Source organism: Pseudorasbora parva, chromosome 2 (assembly GCF_024679245.1).
Source record: "Pseudorasbora parva isolate DD20220531a chromosome 2, ASM2467924v1, whole genome shotgun sequence".
NCBI classification, from domain to species: domain Eukaryota; kingdom Metazoa; phylum Chordata; class Actinopteri; order Cypriniformes; family Gobionidae; genus Pseudorasbora; species Pseudorasbora parva.
In genome coordinates this window covers 37,023,857-37,050,426 of record NC_090173.1, presented here as the reverse complement: position 1 = coordinate 37,050,426, position 26,570 = coordinate 37,023,857, and the positions used below count along the sequence as shown (strand labels likewise).

General features: G+C 41.9%; 1 protein-coding gene across 25 annotated transcripts in view; it reads left to right on the top strand.

Moving 5' to 3' along the window:
- Positions 1 to 26,570, top strand: part of srcin1a (SRC kinase signaling inhibitor 1a) — a 161,441-nt gene that overhangs the window by 103,818 nt on the left and 31,053 nt on the right. For 17 of the 25 annotated variants that reach the window (XM_067419041.1, XM_067418845.1, XM_067419032.1 and 14 more), the window contains 7 exons: positions 1,948 to 2,143; positions 7,394 to 7,686; positions 10,998 to 11,809; positions 19,660 to 19,752; positions 23,208 to 23,335; positions 23,939 to 23,959; positions 25,696 to 25,856. In XM_067419041.1, coding sequence (XP_067275142.1) covers positions 1,948 to 2,143; positions 7,394 to 7,686; positions 10,998 to 11,809; positions 19,660 to 19,752; positions 23,208 to 23,335; positions 23,939 to 23,959; positions 25,696 to 25,856 — 1,704 coding nt within the window. The remainder of the gene's footprint in view (positions 1 to 1,947; positions 2,144 to 7,393; positions 7,687 to 10,997; positions 11,810 to 19,659; positions 19,753 to 23,207; positions 23,336 to 23,938; positions 23,960 to 25,695; positions 25,857 to 26,570) is intronic. The other 8 variants (XM_067418944.1, XM_067418927.1, XM_067418910.1 and 5 more) reach the window with 6 other exon arrangements.

The window sequence follows — 26,570 nt, the reverse complement described above, 5'->3', positions numbered from 1 at the left end:
CATTTGAAACAACCATGGTTGACCAAAGTGCTGTACGAAATTATCTTGGTTAATTCATCTCCAACATTAATAGACACAATCATAAGACATTAGGGTGCAAATGGGTTTTCAGAAGACTTTTCAATTTTAAACACATTTTTTGTCTTTTTGTGGATAAAGTGAATAAAGTCTATACAAATAACAATTTGTTTCAATCTTAAATCTTTCTAAATGGCAGTTTATGCTTAAAGATAGAAGAAAAATGCTTTAACTTCCAATAAAGATTGGAAGTTAAAAGTTAAAGATTTTCTTTAATAAATAAATACATTTTCAGTGAGGATGCATTGAACTGATGGAAATTTACAGTATTTACCACAATCTTTTTTTTAACATCAATTTCAAATAAATACTGTTCATTTGAACTTTCTATCCATCAGACAACCCTGAAAATTGTATAATGGTTTGCATTAAAATATTATACAGTACAACAATTGTTCAACATTAATAATAATAAATGTTTCTTGAGCATCAAATCTACGTATTAAAATTATTTCTAAAGGATCATGTGACACTGAAGACTTGAGTAATGAGGTTAAAAATTCCGCTTTGACATCACAGGGATACATTGTATTTTAAATTATAGTTAAATTGAATTAATAATTTGTTTCACAATTGTAATAATATTTTACTGTATTTTGTATCAAATAAATGGAGCCATGGCGGGTATAAGCAGTTGCAGAACTACAACTTTAAACATGGGGTGGCCGAGGCTATAGACCATGAAAGAATAATTTGTGTGTAAACCTTACCTGGCATCAAAAAAGCATGTGTAAATAAATCCTGTGATTGCTGATTAGAGATAGATTTGTGGCAGATAGTGTGGTCCAAAAGATTTATTTCACATTACCCTAAATTAGTTAAACATTATACTGTAGGTATTTTGCAACACTTTAGTACTGCATGTATTACTATCACAGATGTAAACACTTATTTCTCTTATTTGTTTAACTGTCTGTGATAGGAGCAAAATATCTAAAGTTAGTTTACACAGTGACTGAAAAATTGTTTTAAAAAAGGAAATCTAAACCTGATGGTAAACCTTAAACTTTTTTCAAATACGCTATAATGGGGACACGACAAGAAGTATCACACACCAGATGTGTTCTCAAGTTCAAGGCGGCAGTCCAAAACAATGAATCTAATCCCCATACAACCAGAAGAAGTAGTTGACGAGTTCTGACTCCGCCACTGAGCCTTCTTACCGACCCAAACTTTTGAACAGTATAGTGTTGATTCGCTGAAAATAATATGCTACACAAATGTGTTTTAAAGATGTTTGGCTGTTTTTAATGGAAAACAACAAGACAAAAATACAGATTGAGAGTGCTTTTTTTCACAGCACAGAGGAGAATTGATCTGATGTGTGGTGATGTCACTCTGTTGATTTGTCCTGCTTTGCAAACCAGCTTGCCAGTGTTTCCCCAGTGCATCCTGGGAGCTCATTACAGGTGTGTCTGAGCTTGTGAAACACCACGATGCGGTTGTGTGAACCCTCTTCATTAAATACTACAAAACAACCACAGCAATGATACTGGAACATCTGACAGGATATCCACAAGTGTATGATTTACCGTTACTGTATGTGCTTTAGTGCAGCAGACAGTTTGTTCTGTGTAATTGTTAGCATCTCAGTCTGTTTACATATCCACAGAGGCTTTTGTCCTGTGCTGACTTTAAATGCATTTCTGTTTTTCCCATCATTACACACCCACAGAATGAGATGATCTGCTTTGCTTTCTCACCTTGCAGCAGTGGTTATTTTTTGTAAGACGTGTTGTGTAGAAACTTGGCATGTTTAGCTGCAGTTTACTCTGATTGGAGGAATTTGCTCTTGGTTTCTCCTTGTGAGAGTAAGTAATGTTTTTCTTTTAAATCATGCTGAAAATCTCTCCCCTCTCTCTCATTTAGAGTCGTAGTCCACGTCACTCCCAATCCACTCAGTCAGGTTTGGCAGACCAGGCATCTAAACTGTCCTTCGCATCTGCTGAGTCTTTGGAGACCATGTCTGAGGCAGACATGCCACTGGGCTTCAACCGCATGAACCGCTTCCGTCAGAGCCTCCCCCTCTCCCGCTCTGCAAGCCAGAATAAACTACGCTCTCCAGGTAATATATACACACACACTTCATCTGAGTATATTACCATCTGTACCTGACACTCAAACGACTGATTTGTGTTATGCCCACATTCACACACCTTTAGTGACATCACTGTGGTGCATTCATGTGACAGAAAATATGTTATAATATTACAAAAGATTCCTATTTGAAATAAATGCTGCTCTCTTGATTTTTCTATTTATCAAATAATCCTGAAAATGTACAAACATATTCAGTAAATTCAGTTGTTGTTGTTTTTTATTATACTTTTATTCAGTAAGGATGCTAAATTGATCAAAAGTGACATTAAAGATGTATATATATTGTCATCGATCACTGAATCCACAAAAATATTAAGCAGCACAAATGTTCCCTTTCAGTCGGTCACTACGACGTACGTCATACCGGCGAATTGGGATCACTTCTGGGAGCCCTTATCAGCTTCGAGATATAGAAAACGGGCCAATGAACATCGCACCCCGCCCTGCTGCGTGGGTATAAAGTGGAAGCGATTGCTCTTGTGTTGGCCACACAAGACAGCGCGACCGCGATCTTGCTGCTGAGAGAGCTGCTATTTTCACAGCAAACTGAGAAACTGAGCAAAATACACTATACTTTTAGTTGGGGTCCGAAGTATCCGAGGTCACTTCGTGCCACTCACATTCCGGGCCTGCTCAATCGTGCGGCCGATGAGCTCTCACGACAGCCAGTGCTTCAGGGAGAGTGGAGACTCCATCCCCAGGCGGTCCAGGTGATCTGGGATCGCTTCGGGGCCGCACAGGTAGACCTGTTTGCTGCCCCGGACACGGCCCATTGCCAGTTGTTTTATTCCCTGACAGAGGGGACCCTTGGCACAGATGCGCTGCCACACAGCTGGCCCCTGGGCCTATGCAAATATGCGTTTCCCCAGTGAGCCTTCTTGCACAGACTCTGTGCAAGGTCAGGAAGGACGAGGAGCAGGTCCTGTTACTGGCCCAACATGGTTCCCAGAACTAGTGCTCCTTGCGACAGCACCTCCTTGGCCCATTCCTCTGAGGAAGGACCTCCTGACTCAGAGACGGGGCACCCTCTGTCCAGACCTCTGGAAACTCCATGTCTGGTCCCTGGACTGGACGTGGAGGTTCTAGGTGGCCTGCCACAGGTTGTGGTAGACACCATCACTTCCTCTAGAGCTCCCTCTACGAGGCACCTCTATGCGTTGAAGTGGAACCTGTTCTTCGACTGGTGCTCTTCTCATCGAGAAGACCCTCCCTGTCTCCCTCCACCCTCAAGGTGTATGTGGCCGCAATCGCAAAACTAGTAGAAGGTAAGTCTTTGGGGAAGCACGACCTGATCGTCAGGTTCCTGAGGGGCGTGAGGAGATTAAATCTGCCCCCCCCCCCCCCCCCCTCCATACCCTCTTGGGACCTGTCTCTGGTGCTCAGTGCACTTCAGAGACCTCCCTTTGAGCCTTTGCAGTCAGTGGAGTTAAAAATTCTGTCTCTAAAGACAGTACTCCTGACTGCATTGGCCTCTGTCAAGAGGGTAGGGGACCTGCAGGCCTTTTCGGTTGACGAATCGTGCCTGGAATCCTGAGACCCCGGCCTGGATATGTGCCCAAGGTTCCCACCGCTCCCTTCCGGAACCAGGTGGTGAGCCTGCAAGTGCTGCCTTCGGAGGAGGCAGACCCAGCCCTGGCTTTTCTCTGTCCTGTCAGAGCTCTTCGGACTTATGTGGACAGAATGCAAAGCTTTAGGTCCTCAAGCAGAGGTTGGCCCACTCGATTGTGGATGCCATTGTCTTGGCGTATGAAGCCCAAGACGTGCCCTTCCTGCTCGGGATTAGTGCCCACTCCACCAGGGGTGTAGCCTCTTCCTGGGCGCTGGCTCGTGGCGCCTCGCTGACAGATATTTGTGGAGCTGCGGGCTGGGCGCCACCCAACACGTTCGCTAGATTTTATAGCCTACATGTAGAACCGGTATCTTCCCGTGTACTCACTTCTCATAGTCGGTAGCACTGGAGTGCCCGTTTTAGTGTCGGCTTGCTGCACCACTCCCTTCCTCATGGAACGGATACGTGCGCTTATATGCTCCAGTCAAGTTCCCCAGTGGGCGAACCCTGTCGAGTCCTCCGCAACCTGTGGCAGTCAGATGTGGCGGAGCGTCTGACGCCAGGTCTAACTCTCGTATGCATTGGTGGAACTTGTGTTAGGCTGGGTTCCATATGTAGTGACCCCCACAGTGGTCCCATATGTGTATTCTGCATGGTACGGCTCCCTACGGTGAGCCGTGTCTTTCCGGTGACTGCCCCCCGCCTAAAAGGGGCCGGGGTCACCCCTGGGACTCCTGTATGTACCACTGCCTACGGCCAGTCCATACCTGTAATTTCCACATGGTATCCCCTTTCGGGGTAATATGGCTTCCGCAGCGGCCTCCAGGGGCACGCTTTCCCAGCGTTATCCAATAGTCCACTGTTTGGGTCTTGTGGGATGGCAGTGTGACTCTCCCTGCAGGAAATTCCCTGCCTGCTGAGACGGGGTCCGAGGGACTCCGGCAGGGTGCTGGAAGTAGTAGTAACTGTGGCATTTGCCATAGGGATCCCAATTCGTCAGTACGACGTACGTCGTAGTGACCGACTGAAAGGGAACGTCTCGGTTACATATGGTGACCCTCGTTCCCTGAAGGAGGGAACGGAGACGTACGTCCCGTCGCCACAGTTGCTGTACCATCACTGCAGTTCGAGCCACAGGTTCGGCTCCTCAGTGAAAAACAACAGTGCGTGGCGATCGCTTCCGCTTTATACCCACACAGCGATATGCAAAGCAAACACGCCAATGTTCATTGGCCCGTTTTCTATATCTCGAAGCTGATAGGGGCTCCCAGAAGTGATCCCAATTCGTCGGTACAACGTACGTCTCCATTCTCTCCTTCAGGGAACGAGGGTTACCATACGTAACCGAGATGTTTTCTTCATAATCAGAAAAGGTTTTTGAGCAGCAAATCAGCATATTAGAATGCTTCCAGAATGATCATGTGATGTTCTGTCATGTAGTGAAATACAAAGCCCATAAATAATCTCATTAATCTAATATAATCTCTCTCATTCATATAATCCATTGTATAAATCACTAAGTCATTCTTTATCCGACTTTCCTGAGCTGTTATTGTAAAAGAAATATAAATAACAGAAAACCCTTTTAGCTTTTTTTGAGAAACTATTTAAAAAAAAACAGTTTCAGTGTGCAACTGAGAAGCAAGAAGCTTTGTTGAAATGTGAACATTAACCTAAAGGTTGTGCAGTCATTTGCTTGTTTAATAGACAATTAAGTATTCACTGTGATAAACGTATCCTTTTAAATAACTCAGAATTGCAAGAACATTAACCTCAGGAAATATGTGTGGGATAAATTAAAGTTTGTTGACCGTAGCTAGTATCTCACTCATTAGCCTTGTTGGGGAGTAACTGTTCTGCAATTAGATAGCAATAGATAGTGTTTTCTACTTTTTGATAATTAATAGCACTGCTTTAATTACAACAGTACAATGCATTTACATAAACTGACCTTCAACAGTTTGTTTTTTAGCTTCGGTTTCCATGGTGTGAAGTGTCTCTTAGTCTTAAACTTTCACTCTGTGTGCGTGTTAGCAGCAAGCACACAATATTTCAGTTTGAGCTGTTCCCCACAGAGAGATTATTGTCCCATCAGCAGGAAGTTTAGAATTACCTGCTGCCCCGTTAGGTGAAGTGTGCTGAGATAAACTGACAGAAACTGATGACAAAAAGTCTGCAGGAAGAGTTCAGCAGCCGTAAACATAAGAGACTACCTGTCGCTCACATCCCTCTCAAAATCTGCCCGTCACTCTCTTTCACAGCGGTTACACTCAAGTGCACCCAAAAAAAATAAATTAAGGATACATTTAAGATTGAACTATTTAAATTCCATGTAAAATGTCACAGTTTTAACATCAACTAATGAACTTAATTTAATTCTTGTCACACTTGGTATTGGTTAGTCATACTTAAATGAAACGGTACAATTTCTGCGCTCAAAAAAATCATGGCATAGGTTATTATTGACTATTTTTATTATATTTTTATCTATTTAAATAATCATATTTTCGAAAATTATTTCTTTGAAATTACTAAGAATCAACATAAACTTGAAAAACTTGAAAAAAAGTTGACCAAAACAAAGTTGTGCAACACGCCATATTCAAATATATGAGATTGACCAATTGGATTTATTGATGGTATGTTACTATCTAAACCTGGCTATTTTGTATTTAAAACTGATAACACAAAATCAGTTTATTAGTAATGTTAAAGAAATCTTACATATTTACATTTAATCATTTAGGAGATGCTTTTATCCAAAGCGACTTACAAAAAAGGGGAGAGCAATAGAAGCAACGAAACAAACAAGGCCAACAACCTGTAAGAGCTGAAAGAAGTCTCAGTTAATTAAACACAGTACACTTTCCACAAGGTTTAGGAGTGTGTTTAAGGGAATTTAAGACCATTCTTCTTAGAAGTGCATTTATGAGGTCAGACACTGATGTTGGATGAGAAGGCCTGGCTCACAGTGCTAAAGGTGTTATATCGGGTTTAGGCAAGTTGAAACAGGAAAGTGCCATCCCTAAACTTTTCCTACAAATGTCCCAAAATGTCTTGATATGCTGAAACTGTTTCTTTCACTGAAAATAAGGTGCCAAGTCCAACCACTGGAAAACATCCCAACACCATAAACCCACCGCCACCAAACTTTACATTGTACTGTGCACCTCAGCATGTGCTAATCCCGCTCTGATTTTATGTGGCCTGCCGCTTTGTGGCTGAGTTGCTGTTGTTCCCATCTGCTTCCATTTTGTTATAATCCCACTAACAGTTGACCGTGGAATATTTAGTAGTGAGGAAATTTCACGAATGGGCTTATTGCACAGGTGGCAACCTATCACAGAACCACACTTGAATTCACTAAGCCCCTGTGAGCGACCCATCCTTTTACAAAATGTTTGTAGAAGCATCTGCATGCTTAGGTGCTTGATTTTATACACCGTTAGCAATGGAAGTTATTGGAACACCTGAATTCAAAGATTTGGAAGGGTGTCCCAATACTTTTGCCAATATAGCATATTTCCTACCCGTTTCGTTTATGCTTGACATACAAATATGCATCACATCAAGTTTTGTATTAGTTAATGTTAAAACTGTAATCCAAATGGATGGAGATTTTATATTCCTGACTTTCTTCTTACCTCCTTCCTTCCCTCTCCTAAGGTGTCCTCTTCCTGCAGTTTGGAGATGAGACCAGGCGTGTTCATATCACTCATGAGCTCAACAGTTTGGAGACATTGCACGCCCTCATCGTGCACATGTTCCCTCAGAAGCTGACAGCAGGAATGCTGAAGTCCCCAAACACAGCCATCTTGATCAAAGATGAAGCCAGGAACGTCTTCTATGAGCTGGAGGATGTGAGAGACATACAGGACCGCAGCATCATTAAAATCTATCGCAAAGAGCCCATCTATGCCTCCTATCCTGCGGCACATCTTGCCAACGGAGACCTCAGGGTGAGATATTTCTACTGCATTCAGTGATTCAGTTTGTTTTCCATCTTACATTGTCCCTGCATGGGCTTATGGGTAAAATAAGGCACTGAGCATGATCCATATTTAAAAAATGTTATCTTTTCCGAGTCAAAATAAGAAATCACAAGAATATGGCTATAGATCCTAGTATGCGGCAAAATCAGAGGCATACCTAACCTTCAAATTGATGTCACAGTCCTTTTTGCGCGTTAAATATTTTAAAGGGAAGTACCCGTTGTTTGATCCATTGAGCGACGTCTTTCAGATTTGGATGTTCTTGAACTCTGAGGTTTTTGAATTATGCACAGTTTATGCGTACCACTTGGGAGTTTTACTTTGTGTGCTTGCTGTGCTAGCACAGGAGTTTGATGTGGGTTGACTTTGTAATGCAATCATGTTGCGTCACTCTGTTGATCAAATGTTCATTTTTACTTCTCTGGTGTGAGTCGTCTTTACCATTTCATACCCTCTGAGAGTGTCAAGCTCGCTCTCAGCCAACATTGACATGAGTCTGTTAATGTATGCAAATGTTTCTGTTTATTGTCTTTCTGTGGATGTTTATATGTGCACAATGTTTGAGTGTGTGTGTTTATTTTGTTTGGGTTTATATATATATATATATATATATATATATATATATATATATATATATATATATATATATATATATATATATATATATTTATTTTTTATTTCTTTTATATATAAGTAATTCAATTCATTTTGGCCAACTGAAAAAATGTATGTGATCAGTCACTAGAAAATTTTCAGTTAGGAAATGAATTTGTTTAACAGTGTATATTTGATTAGATAATTATATTATTAATAATAAATACTATCTCGAAAATAATTTCTTTCTGTTAAAGAGCATATTGCAGGTTAAAAAAAATTGTGATGAACATATAACCTTGTATGAAAATGCCATATGAAAAGATAATGCAGGATTTAAAATGTTTTTAAAAGACATAAGAGTACAAATTTAGCAGATAAAGTGGCCGTTTCGTTGGCTGTTTGTAAAAAACGCTGTTTTTTACAACATCGCGTCATATTACGTCACGACAGGGAGTCATCTGCCAAGCTCTGCATTGCCTCAGTGCAGAATAGGTTGGTATTCTGTAGTAATCAGTGTATTTTCGCTAGTTTTTCTATTTAAAGGTATCATTGTCATAGAAAATTATTGTATCCAGCCTGTCAGGACATTGAGTCCACAGGTTTCCTAATAAAAAAGTTTCTCCTCACACAACAACTCCATTCATCTCCTCTAATCATTGTTCTGTCTAATCCTGGCCTGTCCCTTATTGTGTGTCATAATTGCATGGCTGTGGTCTGCCATATGAGTATTAATAAACATTTATCATTTCCACAGCGTCCGAACTGCCATTGTTTTCCTATGGTTGAAAGTCACCGCACTCCCTCTCGTTATGTCACTTCCGGTTTGCGCATTTTTAGATGCGGAAGTAAAATTCTCTCAAAAAAATGACTCAAAAAGCCTTATTAGCGTATTTTCAAGTATATTTTAAAGAAAATCTAGGTCCTACATTATTTTTCTATACACCGATTCACTGGAGTCTCTAACCTGCAATATGCTCTTTAAGTTGACAGAGTCGTCTCTATATAGATAAAATAATTCTGATTAAAAGTTAATAATATAAATTTCAGTCTGTTCAAAATTATTAAATGTAAAATTTTATTCATATAAAACATGTTTTTTCCACAAACCTTCTAGAACCCAGGGGCCCAGTTTGAATACTGTTATTTTTTATTAATTTAAATTTAAATTAGTTTTTAGGTTAATGTGTGGGTTAAAATTAGGTTAAAAGCAATTCCAAAAAGTGGCAACTTGCAGTGACAAGTTCATTGTGCCTTTTGACTACTTTGAATTTATTCAAATTACCACTCGAGTTGAAACTCTACAGCCCGTGTGTGTGTGTGTGTGTGTGTGTGTGTGTGTGTGTGTGTGTGTGTGTGTGTGTGTGTGTGTGTGTGTGTGTGTGTGTGTGTGTGTGTGTGTGTGTGTGTGTGTGTGTGTGTGTGTGTGTGTGTGTGTGTGTGTGTGTGTGTGTGTGTGTGTGTGTGAAAGAGAGAGAATATATAAAACCCATTTCTATGTAATCAGCTGAACTCTGGACAGAACATGTCAACTGCTCCCTGGAGTGTGTAGTTGCATTTACTTCAATGTGCTCGTGTATGCAGGCTAACAAGCTATATCCCTGTAATGCTTCAGGAAGTTTGACTGCTCTCAGAGTAGGAGAACAAAAGGGAACAATGATGAGAAGCAATGTATATAAAGAAAAGATGAATGAGTGCCTTGAGATAAAACTAAACAAGCTGTGCCATAATAGCAAGTAAAGTAACAAGCAGATCGAAGTTATGAAATGATGCAAGATTGGAAATGAGAGGTGAAAAGAAAACGAAACATAATGAGATGCAACCAGGCAGAAAAGGGGATCTAATAGATGAGTGTGGGTTTCCTGGTGTTTGTGAATGGAGAGTTTAAAATCTTCTTCTTCTTCTCATTGTAGCATGGTAAAGTATATGCGCTCACTCAGAAGTGGTGGTGAAATCTGAATACAGTGTCATGTAATCCAATGTTATGCCAGTAGCTTTAGCTAGGCTGGGTGAAAGGAGTGAATAGGGTGAATGGAGCTCCCCGGAGTTGAATTACAGACCGATGAAAAGAAAGAGTGAGAGAGAAATAGAGAATGGGGCAATGAGTCTAGAGCTCCGCTCTTGGTTTCATGCTAAACCTCAGAGGATTGCTCTTGCTATGTTTGATTTGCAAACACCACATTTTCTCTTTTGAATGATTTTTGGCACATATCCACTTCTCTTCAGTGTTACAGAGTAAATGTATGTAACTGATGCTCGAAGGTGGTTTCTACAGTAAATGTCTGTAGGATTTTAAACATTCTGTCAGACAAATAATGTCTATATATGTGGCTACTGAATGTTAATGACTACAAATTAATTTGCTCTTAATTATTCTGCTCTTATAAATATTAGAAAACAAACACTGTTAGAAAGAGTTAAATAAACATGTTATGCTTGACTAATCTTGTCAAGTATAAAAAGCAAACAATTCTAAATGTCAAATCAGAGTGGATAAACTTGGCTTCTCTGCAAACACAAATCATGCCGCTTCCTCTTCGTAATGTCTTTAAAAAGGTTATGAATACATATGAAATTACTTCCCCATGTAATTTCTATGTAAAGTTCTATGTAATTTCATATAACGTTACTCAGAGCGATGCATTCATAAAATGCTATTTATTTATTTTTCTGTCTTGTTTTAGAGAGAGATGGTTTACACATCCAGGGACTCGTCACCTACCCGTCGCCTCAACACACTTCCTTCCTCCACTGCCTCCCCCTCTTCCGGCTCCCCTTCCCGTTCCCGTCTCTCCTACAGCGGCGGTCGCCCCCCTTCTTTCGCTGGTCCAGGTCACCCTCACCCCCAGGGCCCCCAGCATCCATCCCACTCCCACCACCCTTCGCCCTCTCACGGACAGGCTCAAGGCCTAACGCCCTCCTCCTCTGCCATCCTGGAGCGTCGTGATGTCAAACCTGATGAGGAGATGTCTGGCAAAAATATGGTCCTCCTGAAGAATGAAGGTCTTTATGCGGATCCCTACAGCTTGATGCATGAGGGTCGACTTAGTATTGCTTCTACTCAGTCCCTGGCCACCATCGCTGATCCCTTCGGCTTCCCTGTGTCAGGAGGGCTGTACCGCAGAGGTTCAGTTCGGTCTCTCAGTACATACTCAGCCGCAGCGCTGCAAAGCGAACTAGAGGACAGCCTGTATAAACCTGGAGGTTCTCTATACTCGGATACATATGGCAGCTCCACGCTCGGCATGGGCTTTCGTCTGCCGCCCTCCTCCCCGCAGAAGATTCCCGACGTGCAGCTGCGTGACAGGGATTCGTTCACTGGGTCTCCAAGCCGAGGGTCACCTGTGAGAACGACCTTCCGCAAGGACTCCGCTTCCTCGTCTGTGTTTGTAGAGAGTCCGAAGTCCAGACCTAGCTCCAGTTCTGAACCCCTGGGAGATGGAAATAAGGGTTCTGGATTTGGGTCGCCATTGTCTGGGGGCGAGACGGACACACGGTGAGCATTGGCAACAATGTGCATGTACTGTATGTGGCACAGGGTAGCTGTGATTTCATGGATGTGAGGACATTTAGGCACCTTATTTTTTACTCTAAAGTCTCTAAACAAGCAAATTAATCAGCAGAATGTATCATTGCAAATGCCACATAGAAAGATCCTTAAGCACACTACGTTCAAAAAATTTGGTGTTGGTAAGATTTTTTTAAATAGTTCAGATTTTTTTAAAAATAAATTAATAGTGTCTTATAAAAACCTTAACCAAGTTTACTGTTTTGTTCTTCCTTCATATTTTAATGGTTTATGTGAATTTGTAGGGTCTTTAAGGGTGCGTTCACACTTGTAGTTCGGTTCGTTTGGTTCGTTTGGTCCAGACCCAAAAAACAAAAACAAACATAATAGTCCTGGTCCGCTTAGCGTTCACACGGGCATTTTTAACAGCGAACCTAAAGTTACCGAACCAAAGGCATAGGGAGACGCTCACAACCTGATTGGTCAGTTTATATGACGTAGGAGCTCGTTTACCGAACATTCAAAACAATGCTGTGTGCGGATTACACGCGCGGGCATTTTATGCGTGTACATATGGCATTATTTTTTACCAGAGAACTCATGAAGAGCTCATGAAATGTTCACAACATTCAAAACAACGCTGTGTGCTGGATTAAACGCGATCATTTTATGCGTGTACATGTGGCATTATTTTTACCCGCTGAGAACTCATGAAGAGCTCATGAAATGTTCAAAACATTCAAAACAGCAGCAGGATTTCCTCCATTGTACAGAAAAGAGACGGCCGTTCTGTCGTCTGTCCCTGCTAATAATGGGCAACACAGGAACTTTGATGAGAAGAGCCAGGTTTGCTTTTTGTGTGTTTTAGCATTTTCGAAACATGCTCGTCTGACCAAATATTGATTAGGCACTTCCTCGTTGCTCCACGTTTGCCCTCTAACGTTAAAGTTATAACTTTTACTCATTTTGGATACACCGATCTTTCCGCGTGGTCAAATCAGCTGCATTATGCGTCGCATCTTGTGACATTACGTCCGATTTTTGGTCCGTTTACATGTCTTTGGTCCGTGTTGCGTTCATATATCAATCGAACCGCACCAGAGTTCGTTTGGAAGAATTGTTTGGTGCGCACCAGGGTTCGGATGGCAGCGTTCACATATGTTCAATTGAACCGCACTAACCGAGCAACCGCACCAGGGTTTGTTTTAATCGAACCAAACATGACAAGTGTGAACGCACCCTAAAAACAAATAACCCCTTTGGACATCACTTATGGCCACTGATGTGTATATCAATTTTTTTTTTTTATACAAAAAAAGTTTAAAATGTATTTTATTCCTGTGATCAAAGCTGAATTTTCAGCATAATCACTCCGGCCTCAGTGTCATATGATCCTTGTAATATGATGATTAAAAACATATTTTATAACTTTATAAATGCCTTTACTGTTAATCGGTTCAATGCATTTTTGATTAATAAAAGTGTTGATTTCTTTCAAAACTATTTTACTGACACCAAACTTTTGAACTGTGGTGTAGTAATGCATAAACATTTAAAACTTCTTCTTAGAAATAAAATATTTTAACAAAATCACTTCACTGCCTATTAATATAAAAAAAGGGGGAAAAAAGGAAAAAAAACTGTTATATCTCATAGATGGGGACCCCTGCAGACCCTCATGATTGTGATGTATAAGCATATATACATAAATAAATATAAGCTTATTTTAAGATACTTACTGACCATGACAATCTTTTGATTAAAATGTTAGTTTAGGTTGTAAAATATCATATGGTGTGACTATTTGAACTGTAAACTCTGAATGAATATAGTTATTGCTGTTTACTTGATGGTTACATCATATTACATCCTTATATTGCAACTTTTATTGAAAATGTTTTGTCAAAATCATATATGAAACCACTATATATATAGTTCCCTATATCGAGGGAACTTCGCACTGCGTCGAAACGACGAATTGGGGATGCTCCCTAAGCATCAATGCATCTGAAGTATGAATGAAACTACTTCAATCCTGATTGGTGCAACATCATGACGTAGATGTGACGGCATCTCCGGAAGCTATAAAGGGATGGCCGGCGCATAGTAGCGTCAGTTATCGCTCTTCAGCATTACGCTCTGTGTATATTGTCTGTCTATTTATTGTTGTACGTCTCTCATATATCATTATATATATATATTATGGCGACCAAGAGCACTGAGTTCAGGCGGTGTGTGCCTCCGTGCCCTCGTTTCATGTCGGGTGCGGACACACATTCACTTTGTGTTCTTTGTTTGGGTGTGCAGCATGCCACAGCGGCTCTCGAGGGAGCCGCTTGTGAGCATTGCGAGAAGCTCACACTCAAAGTGCTTCGCTCGCGGCTGGCCGTTTTTAATGACGGCGGTCAGCCCGGCGGTCAACGAGTTGAGCAGGTCCTGGAACAAGCCATATTCTGCGCGTGTAGCCAATCCCCCGGTACTAGATTATTCGAACGTGCTGGGGGCACGTGAGGCTGGTTATAGGACGATGCCGCGGGTGGAAGATGCTCTCGCGAGCTATCTTTCGCCCGAATCGGCATCGTCCCTTAAAGCCCCGGCACTGCCCACCAAGCCATGCCGTGATACATCTGCATTGGTGGTCAGGGCATATATGGCGGCTGGGTGGGCTGGTAGTTCCCTGCATACATTGTCAATCTTGCAAGCATACCAGGCCAACCTACTCAAAGAATTAGACAAGGGAGAGGGACCCTCCCCGGAGGATATTTTAGAGCTCCGTAAAGCTGCCAACCTGTCTCTCCGCATCACCAAGGAGACGGCCCGTGCCATCGGCCACTCCATGGCATCAATGGAGACTGTGGAGAGACATTTATGGCTAAATTTATCGGGGATGAAGGAGAAGGATAAAACCTTTCTCCTGGATGCCCCGATTTCGCCTTCTGGTCTGTTCGGCGACGCCGTTAACAACGTCGTCAACAGATTTCAGGAGGCGAAAAAACAGTCGGCAGCTTTTCGGCAGTTTCTCCCTTTCTCCCTGAGCGGGCGGCCTTAGCCATCCACTAGCTCCTCGCACCGGCAGGTGCAGAAAGAGAGCGTCGCTTTTCGAGCCCCTCCTCCCGGAACCTGGCAACAAAGGCGGCGCTCTCAACAGCAGCAGCAGTCTTCGAGGCCGAAGGGCGATCTGAGGAACGTCATTCTGGCTAAGAAGGCTGCTGCAAAGAGGTCCAAGCCTCGGCTTGACCTCTAAGAGCGGTCCCCCCTGTGCGGACGCAACCAAGGTTGTTTTCCGCGCGGCGCTCGTGGGAAAACGATGTGGTAATCCCGCCGTCACTGACGCTTCAGGCCACATCGTTTTCCCAGGGGCAAGTGCTGTCCCAGTCGCCTCAAAAAAGACCTGCGACGGAACAGCGCTTGTCCCCACACACCGAAGATCGTTACCAGCTGCTCCCTGCCGGGGCTCCGCTTCAGGGGGCTGGGAACGAGATTCAAATAACACCCGAGGTCAGCCTCGAGAGGCTGATTCCCTTAGTAGATTATCTCGGCGCATGGAAATGCCTTCTGAATATATCAAAATGGGTCCTGCGTACTGTAGAAATAGGGTACAGACTGCAGTTCGATCACCCCCCTCCGAAATTCAATGGGGTGACATGGACTGCAGTGGTGCCACAGCGGGTTCGGGTAATGGAACAAGAAGTAAAATCCTTGCTGGCGAAAGGAGCCATAGAAAAGGTTCCGATGTCGGAGAGGGATGCCGGGTTCTACAGCCGATACTTTATAGTTCCAAAAAAGGATGGAGGGCTACGGCCGATTTTAGATCTAAGGTATCTGAACCGGTCTCTGAGGAGATTCAGGTTCAAGATGTTGACTATCTCTGCCATCGTGAGTCAGATCTAGCGATAGTCTCAAGAATAAAGCTAGGCCAGAATATCACTGTAAAGCACTTTCAAAGAGCGTTAGGGTACCTAGCGGCAGCATCCAATGTGATTCCATTCGTCCTGTTACACATGAGGGCTTTACAGTGGTGGCTAAAGACCAGGGGGTTCTCCCCCAGGGGGAACTAGGGGTGTGCATTGGCACTTCCTTCACGATTCGATTCGATTACGATTCACCAGGTAACGATTCGATTCGATTCGATTCTACGATGCATTGTGATGCATCAAAATTCTACTGCACACAAAGTAAATTTTTCATCAGTCATGAGGGAATACAAGCAGATATTAAACAACAGATTGTATCGGCTGCTATGTGTCTCCTGTATCTTTGACATAAAAGTTATTTAATAAAATAAAATGTAATTAAATAAAATGCAATTAGCCCTTAAATGCATGACTGTTTCACCAAACATTCTTACATATTCAGGTCGTTAGCGACCCGGATCTATATTTAACATGGATAGACCTCTACCTGTTGTGATAATATATAAAACTCCTGATTTTAGAGTAACAACTACAGAAGAATAAAATAAAACCTATTTCGTTACCTTTTGGAGCTTGGAAGGATTCAGTTTGAGCAGATGTTTAATCTGACCATTATATGACCTCGTCAGAGCTCGTTTACCAGTTTACCAGCATCTGCCTCATATTCGCGATCTCCAGCATATTCTCAAAACTCATTTTCAATGTCTTCAAAATCAATATTTTGATCACTGACAGCTTCTTGACCACATCCATCATCAAGAGACAGTGACACTAACATATGATTGTGTTTAGTACTGTCTCTCTGCGGTAAATCACTGAGCCATTTCAAGTTTTGCAGATTATTGTTTCGTTTTCTGTCAGAGGTAACTATGAGTGAAACGCCACTTCATCATTGCGTATCAGACATTGCCACCTTGTGGAATAAAGGTGAATTGCGGCGTTTTTCGTCATTATAGATTCATTGATTATTGTGCCAAAAAAAATATACGTACAATCCTACACACCTCAGGTCGTTAGCGCGTTTTTAATAACCCGTCTATCGCGGTCATCTCCCTCCGCCTCAGCCATCTTCCTTGTTGTTGTTGTTATTCTCTCAGAACCGGAAGTATTTGAAACTTCACAACTTTATCGTCTGCCAGAAAATAAACAGTGATATAATCGATTATGGCACTTTGCCGCATCGATGCTGAATCGTTCATGCCCCGCATCGCGATGCATCGCCGAATCGATTATTGTTGACACCCCTAGGGGGAACCATTTTCGTCTGATCAGAGTTACGCGCAAATGCCTTCGGGCTCTAGTCAAATGGAAGAAAATCTGGTTTCTGTCCCAGGGACCAGTGCTGGGAGCATCATGTTGCCGGAAGACCGTTTAAACAGATGCATCCCTCACTGGTTGGGGCACGGTCATGGAAGGCCGCTTTGCGAGAGGTCCGTGGAAGGACTGTCATTCCTCCTGGCACATAAACTGTCTGGAGATGATGGCGGTCTACAAAGCTCTGAGGAGCTTTTTCCCGGATCTCCGCGGACACCACGTTCTGGTCCGCTCGGACAATATGGCAGTCGTGGCGTATTTGAATTGCCAAGGGGGGGGTTGAGGTCGCGCCTTCTGTGCAGACTGGCGCATCTCATCCTCCTTTGGTCACAAGAGGAATTGTTATCCCTCAGGGCGATGTACATCCCGGGTATACAAAATCAGGGGGCAGACATACTGTCGAGGCAGGGGCTGAGGCCCGGGGAATGGCGGCTCCACCCAGAGGTGGTGGAGCAGATATGCGAAAGGTTCGGCCCAGTGGGAGTGGATCTCTTTGCGTCTCGAGAGACGTCCCACTGTCCGCTGTGGTTCTCCCTCACTCATCCAGCCCCGTTGGGGCTGGACGCCATGGTACAGACGTGGCCGAGGCTGCGTATGTATGCATTTCCCCCTATCGCTCTGCTCCCCGGGGTCCTGGAGAGAGTCTGGCAGCAGGGAGTCAGTCTTCTTTTGGTGGCTCCTCGTTGGCCGACTCGAGTATGGTTCTCAGACATCATAGCTCCTCTGAGGAGGGACCTTCTGTCACAGGCGGGGGGCACAATATTCCACCCGCGGCCAGAATTATGGAACATGTGGGTCTGGCCCCTGAGGGGGCCAGGTACCAGGAGGCTGGACTACCAGCAGACGTTATAGAGACCTTACTCAGCTCTAGGGCTCCTTCAACTAGGAGATTGTACAGCCTCAAGTGGAATGTGTTCGTCACTTGGTGTAGAGAACGTGAGGTGGACCCAGTTAACTGCCCGGTGGCTTCAGTGCTGGAGTTCCTCCAAGATCGTTTCTCTGCAGGGCTTACCCCGTCTACACTCAAGGTGTACGTGGCTGCCATTGGGGCTTTCCACACTCCTCTGGGTGATGGGCAGTTGGGTAGGCACCAATTGGTTGTACGATTCCTCCGCGGGGCTAGGAGGATGAGGCCTGTATTTAGGACCAGGGTTCCTTCCTGGGACCTGGCAGTGGTTCTCGAAGGGTTGGCTGAGGCTCCCTTCGAGCCACTCGAAACAGTTGAACCTAAATTTCTGACCCTTAAGATGGCGTTCCTTCTGGCTATCACATCTCTGAGGAGAGTGGGGGATCTTCAGGCCTTGGCAGTTACGCCGACTTGCCTGGAGTTTGCCCCCGGGGGAGTAAAAGCTATCATGCACCCTAGACCGGGCTATGTGCCCAAGGTGCCTTCTAACGTGGTCAGATCTCTAGTACTACAGGCTTTCCATCCTCCACCTCATGTGACGGCGGAAGAAGGGAGACTTTTTTCTATTGTGCCCCGTCAGGGCTCTGAGAATATATCTTGAGAGGTCAGCACAGTGGAGGAAATCGGAACAACTATTAGTGTGTTTTGGTCCGCCTAAGAAGGGTTTGCCTGCAGCGAATCCCACTATTACTAACTGGATAGTGCAGGCGATTGCCTCGGCATATCAGGTGCGCGGTTTGCCTTCACCTATAGCCGTTAGGGCACATTCCACCAGGGGCATGGCTTCTTCGGTGGCTCTTCTTTCGGGCCTTCCAATGGAGGATATCTGTGAGGTGGCTGGTTGGGCCACTCAACACACTTTTATTCGATTTTACAGTCTTCACCTCCCTGCGACTCCCGGCGCCAGGGTGCTCCAGTCCTAATTGTGCCTGGGTTCCAGCTTCACATTAGGGCAGGCGTACCCTTGATGTGGCATAGTGGGTACTCGTTCCCCAATTCGTCGTTTCGATGCAGTTCGAAGTTCCCTCGATATAGGGAACGTCTCGGGTTATGTATATAACCCTTTTTCCCTGAGAGGGAACGAGCACTGCGTCTCGTCGCCACACCGCGTATCGCCTGAGAGCGTTCTGCTTCAGCCATGCACCGGCCATCCCTTTATAGCTTCCGGTGATGCCGTAACATCTACGTCATGGCGTTGCACCAATTAGGATTGGACTAGTTTCATTTATACTTCAGATGCGTTGATGCTTAGGGAGCATCCCCAATTCGTTGTTTCGACGCAGTGCTTGTTCCCTCTCAGGGAACAAGGGTTATATACATAACCCGAGACATTTTCTTTGTCTTTACTGTGGCCCTTCTTATTTGACCCATATGCGTTATTTGTGGCACTGTCTTTTGATTGAGAAGCCCTGGGATTGTATGTCACATTTTAAAAGGAGAGTGGGTAATTCTTACTAACTCTTCTCCCAAACAGATTGACCCAACAGCTAAACCATTTTTACCACTCCTCACTTAAAAAACAAAACTTGCATTCGCACAATGGTACTTGTCTATTGAGACATCTTGAGTGACAATCCGTGATTATGTGAAATGGACACTACTAACCTGCATACAACACATACTATTTTGTGAAACCCCCTAGAAAATGTAGATTTAAAACCTGTACAGTTATTTATTGTCTGTCTGTCTGTCTGACTTGTTAGCAGGGATCGTATGGAGGCAATGGAGAAGCAAATAGCCAGTCTGACTGGACTGGTTCAGAGTGTCCTAACCCGAGCACCAGACAGCGACAGCACGTAAGATGTCACTACATCCATAGAGCCATTTATGATCCATTTACATGGAACCAAAGCCAATCAGATGCTCACTTACATTAACAAAACCAACCTATAAAAGTCATCTCACTCATACAGACCATCGGCCATGACAGGCTTCTTATGTGCCAATCACATTAAACATTTGACACAGTCACTGTGAGTTCCCAGTTAAACTTATTTTATGGAGAAACATAACGTTTATGGAGAAATAAATGGCGCTTTAAGTAAAAGTTTTATTCATTTTAGATAATTATCACATGCAACAAAATGCAGTATTTACAGTAATTGAAGGTAGGTACGAATTGGTTAAAAAACTTTTTTTCCATATTTGTTTAAACTTTCTTTATACTATATGAATACATAATCAAATTGTAAGTACTCTGAAAAAGAAAGTATACAAATTAAATGTCTGAAGACCTGTCACGACTGCTCATTATTTCCATTCACTCCACCTTCTCCCTGTGCTCTTTCCAATGAGCGGTGTTTATTGCAGATTAAAAAGTCTAGAGTCACTCGATTTTATACTCTCTTTTTCAGAGTACTTACGTTTTAATGATGTATTGACATATAAAGAAAGTTTAAACACATTTGGACAAAAGTGTTTTAGATCATTCTTACCTACCCTACCTTTAAATAATTCAGTAATGCAGCCTGTTTTTGCTCTCTAGCATTGAGCTTAAGCATTAGTGAGTATTATGTTAAAACATTCAATACTACCTCTCATGTGTATGGAAACAACTGTACATAATACTATGTACCTTGTGAAATGCACTTAACACTTAATACCAGTTTGCATAATGCATTCAACCATTTCACACATACTCTGTGTTGTTAGCATGGTACCATTTTTCTTTCATGCGGTAATACCCTGCATTCTCATGTTTGCTATGTAGCCATTGGCTATTCGTACGTTTCAAAAGCTTGCAAATGTCTTCACTTGCTGAATGTAAAGTGCTTGTATTGAAATTGTGTGTGCTGGTGGTATTTTTTTGTCCTGCAATCGCCATGAGTCTCTTTGTACCGGTGCTTTGATGTTGCTGGACATTTATTGTCATTCATATTCGATGTGACAAGTCATTCACGTCAACTATAGAATATTTTATGTAAGGAAATTAATATTATTTAGATTATTACATCGAAAAGAGAGTTATGAGGTTAAAGCATCGAGTAGAGATTTTAAATGCACTGTATGAAGAGAAAATCACTGTATGAAGGATCTTTGATCAATTTTAGGTAGTTTTAGAATAGAAAGTGTTCACACTATACCTGATTGCAAATACTGTTGCTTAATGAAGTTGTTTACAAATCTTTTATATATATATATATATATATATATATATATATATATATATATATATATATATATATATATATATATATATATATATATATATATATATATATATATATATATATATATATATATATATATCCGATAATCACAGTGCAGATCTGTTTACTAGGTGTTTAGAAGGATTTTGTTTCCAATCTTTATTTCAAATTTGTGCTCATAATTGAGACTTGTTGTGAATAGGTCTTACAGATAGTGTTAAGTTGAGTTCATTGCTTATTATTTTACATCACAAAAGCCAGTTGTGGTAGAGCATTGTGTTGAAATGTTTTGGATTATATTCCGTTCAGTATGAATCTCAGTAATGTAATGGGTTGAATTGCTCAGTTCTAATACACTACCGTTCAAAAGTTTGGGATTTGTTTAATGTGTTAGAAAGTCTCCTGTCAAGGCTTCAAGGCTTTGTTTATTTGATCGAAAAACAGTAAAGACATTCATATATTTAAATAGTATTATAATTGAAAATTTTCTATTTTAATATATTCAATATAAATAAAAGGTTATTTATTCCTGTGATGGCAACACTGAATTTTCATTTTAGTCTTTGGTTTCAGAAATCATTCTAATATGATGATTTGCTGCTCAAAACACATTTCTTGTTTCTGTGCTGCTTGTTCATGGTTCTGAACAAGAAATGTCAATATTAATTTCTTTGAAAAATACTTACAAATTTTGTAACATTCTAAATCTCTTCACTAACAATTTTGATCAATTTAATATATCCTTGCCAAATAAAATTAATTAAAAAAAATCTTACTGACCTGCTGACCACACACTTGTGAACGGTAGTGAACATGTTTTAACACTTTTATAGGTTAAATAAAGCTGTGTTACTCAGAGGAATTGTAAATTGTGGAAATAGTGAAAGGCAAAGTAGCAGTGCTTTGATAGTAGAGGAACCCGTTATTAGGCACAGAGAAGGCGAGGGTAGTATTGCTGTAGTACACTGCTGATGTAGTTCAGAGTAGTGTTAGATGCTGTAGTAGAGTGCTGGTGTAGTTCAGAGTAGTGTTAGGTGCTGTAGTACAGTGCTGGTGTAGTTCAGAGCAGTGTTAGGTGCTGTAGTACACTGCTGATGTAGTTCAGAGTAGTGTTAGATGCTGTAGTAGAGTGCTGGTGTAGTTCAGAGTAGTGTTAGGTGCTGTAGTACAGTGCTGGTGTAGCTCAGAGTAGTGTTAGGTGCTGTAGTACAGTGCTGGTGTAGTTCAGAGTAATGTTAGGTGCTGTAGTACAGTGCTGGTGTAGTTCAGAGTAGTGTTAGGTGCTGTAGTACAGTGCTGGTGTAGTTCAGAGTAGTGTTACGTGCTGTAGTACAGTGCTGGTGTAGTTCAGAGTAGTGTTACGTGCTGTAGTACAGTGCTGGTGTAGTTCAGAGTAATGTTAGGTGCTGTAGTACAGTGCTGGTGTAGTTCAGAGTAGTGTTAGGTGCTGTAGTACAGTGCTGGTGTAGCTCAGAGTAGTGTTAGATGCTGTAGTACAGTGCTGGTGTAGTTCAGAGTAGTGTTAGGTGCTGTAGTACAGTGCTGGTGTAGTTCAGAGTAATGTTAGGTGCTGTAGTAGAGTGCTGGTGTAGTTCAGAGTAATGTTAGGTACTGTAGTAGAGTGCTGGTGTAGTTCAGAGTAATGTTAGGTACTGTAGTACAGTGCTGGTGTAGTTCAGAGTAATGTTAGGTACTGTAGTACAGTGCTGGTGTAGTTCAGAGTAGTGTTAGGTGCTGTAGTACAGTGCTGGTGTAGTTCAGAGCAGTGTTAGATGCTGTAGTACAGTGCTGGTGTAGTTCAGAGTAGTGTTAGGTGCTGTAGTACAGTGCTGGTGTAGTTCAGAGTAGTGTTAGGTACTGTAGTAGAGTGCTGGTGTAGTTCAGAGTAGTGTTAGGTGCTGTAGTACAGTGCTGGTGTAGTTCAGAGTAGTGTTAGGTGCTGTAGTACAGTGCTGGTGTAGCTCAGAGTAGTGTTAGGTGCTGTAGTACAGTGCTGGTGTAGTTCAGAGTAGTGTTAGGTGCTGTAGTACAGTGCTAGTGTAGTTCAGAGTAGTGTTAGGTGCTGTAGTACAGTAGTAGTATCATGGCTGTATGATCCTCAGATGCGGCCTGCTGCGTCTCTGCATGATGGCGGGCTGCCCTCCGGACCAGGGGGCGGACTTTTCACGGCCCTTCCCTTTCTCTTCCAGCGAGAAGACCGAATCCACCAGCGACGGCTCCGCCACAGGAAGTGAGTCCAGCTACTTCTCTATGTTTGTCCAGCGCAGTATTAAGGCAGGGTGTCAAACTATTCTCTGATCTGAATCAAATGTTGTGTTCTTAGTAGATCAGGCTGGTCCAAGTTTAAAACAATGATGATCTAAAACAGGCCTTTGACTTGGATGTATTAAAACAACCAGACGTGACATTCTTTATCAGAGTGCACTTGATAGAAAGACCCTACTTTGTGTTCATTCCTTTATTCTTCTTTGTCAGAATAACTTTGATGTTTTCATGGATAGACTTGTGTTCATTTTCTAGTTCTTCTCTTATTTTCCTTCTCAAACTGTAACGGGCATCCTCAGAGAACTTCTTCTGAGTGGTCAGCCCTTCAAAGGCTACAGCCAGAGTTTTGATTTGCTAGATTTGTCTTTGAAGATTCTCCGCGGTTTGAGAGGTGAGTCTAAAACGACTCTCGCCTCAGTAAAAGGCCATCGAGAGGGTATCCAATGAGTCATAGTCTCCCCCTTTGAATCTGATCCACGACAGGTCCAATCTAGCACTTTGTTTATTTAATTCATTACGCCTTTTTAGTTAACTGGAACAAGCTGACAGCTTCTACTGTATGTTACAGCTGGCCGGCTGAAGAAAAAAGGTAGCCTTGTCTCTGCTCTCTCATTTTTAATGTGGATTGGTGTGTCTTTCCTGCAGTGTATGTAGTGTGTGTGTGTCTGTTTTTACAAAAATGTGATCCCATTTAATGCCTGTTCCCACTGAAGCTTTTTACGGTACCTCTCCTCTAAGGCCTGCCTGCACTAGATATTTCTCTCCCTCAGTCTGTTTTCACTCCTAAACTTGACACATTTACACACTGAAAATGAAGTGTTAGGGGGATGTGTTGGATTTCACATTTCCTGAATCTTAGGGAATCACTATGTTTTGTTAAAAACGACTGACTGGAGAGTGCTGGTATCTCTGTCTTCCTCACTAACAGCATGTTCCTCAGTGGACCCTGGAGGTGATGACACGCTTTGTGTGTGTGCGGGTTAGTGTATATATGTCTGAAAAAACACAAGGAAGGATGGGTTTAGAGCAAAAGTTCTCAATCCAGTTTCTGGAGACCTTCCTTCCCGCAGAGTTTAGCATCAATCCTAATTAAACACACCCAATCCAGCTAGTCAAGGTCACAGGGTTCACTTGATTGAAATCACAGCCAGGTGTGTTAGAGCAGGGCTGGAAATAATGCTGTGTTCAATCCTCCTGGGAAGTACCTTCTTACGAGTTTGAAAATCGTAATTATGACATTAAGTGATTATGGTTAAATAAACTGGCTTGGCAATTTTATATTTCGTTCTGTTTATTGTCACTTACCAACTAAGACAGCAAACTTTTTTAGAGATAATAAAACAAAATAAAGAGCAAAGGATGCACATTAGGTGTAATTGTGTATTTATGAGTAATTTTTCATTTCGTGATTTCATGGAGAACGATGGAAAATGTACTTTGGTCTCCTCATAAACCAGCTAAATGTTTATTTAGCTATATAATTCTTTCTACCTTAGTACACATAATATGTAAAAACTATATTGCTATATATTTAAAGCTTATGATGATCGATTAAAATCTGCTGTAATTATTGACAAATGGCAAATATTACATTTTCCCCAAAAATATTAAAATATTTATAAAAACAGCACATCTGTTTTCACCTTTGATATTAAGAAATGTTTCTTAAGCATCAAATCAGTGCATTAGAATCATTTCTGAAGGATCATGTGATACTGAAGACTGGAGTAATGATGCTGAAAATGTAGCTTTGCAATCCTAAATAAAAATAAAAAACTGTTATTTTAAACTGTATTTTTGACTAAAATAAAAATAATAAAAAGAGCATTCTTTTAAAAACAAAAATCTTACCACTTTTTTTTGTTTGTTAGATTCATTCTTGCATCATAAAGGTTGTGTAAAAGTAATGCAGGTGTATTTACATATACTTATCCACTGATACAACAATTAAAAATGGCTTGTAGAGTTTCTCCGTCTTCCATATTCTGTTTTTAGCTTGAATGTGTGACAACGTAATAGCAATTGTCTAACTTGGCTGTAGGAGCTTCCCAGGTGTATTTGAAGGCATCATTGACAAAAATCTATTGAATGTGACTTTATGGTTGCATTCATGTATGCTCAACTTTTAAACATGTTCATTGTAACATGAACGCAGCAACTGCAAAATAAACTCTGTGGGAAGGTTGATCTCCAGGAGCAGGATTAAACGATGCTGGTTTAGAAGGTGTAGATGGGTAAGTGCGAACTAATTTATATTTGATTGAATGTGTCTTTCGAGTTCACAGTGTTAATCAGTTTTTTTTTGTCCTCTGTTGTGGTTTTTAGCACTGACTCCATCTGCCCCGCTGGCACTGATGCCTCCGCCTTCATCTGGGGGCTCTCAGGCCTACACCGTCTCCAGGCTACAGATGCAGCTTCACCTGCACGACTTGCAACAGAACGCCACTGATCTGCGCAAACAGCTCACACAGCTCCGTAAAATGCAGGTAGAAATTTACATGCAAACATGAAATCTCATGCATCTCTACACACAGCAGGCAATGCCGTGGACTAAACAGGCATGACCTGATAAAGCGGCATGCGATAAATCACATCTCTTCGGTGTTATTTTGAGCTTTTGTCTTCACCGTGGGTGACCATCAAAATTCTGCTCCATGTAGCTGGATATTAAAACATTACATCAAACCTCAAAGGTCTTCTGGCTTATTGTGGCATTTAGCTTAAACAAGCCATGTCACATTTATATAGTGTGTTTATACTGCTTTACAGCAATAAACAAGAAAATAACAGTGTTAATGTTGCATAATTCATCACTTATGAAACAAATTAAATTCAGCTGTAAGCAGTTCTACAGAAGACAATACTGTCATCATTCATCTCAGTTCAGTTCTATGTTGAGGAGGACAAAAACATTTCCAAAATGCTCAAAACATAATTTCACTCCTACTTAGAAAGGATAACCTATTGACCATCTATTGACCACAATGCTCACATAATCAATACTAATGGTCACACTTTGCCCAAAATACTGCCCTAAATCACTCTATTTTGATAGCTATAAATAAGGATAGCTGTATTTTCAAACTGCTCAATCATAGAAACACACTGTTTCACAGTTGGAAGGTCAGGAATTGACATTATCACAAGACCTCACGAAACTGGAATCAATGACGACAGACCGCTGAAAAATTGAAAACTTA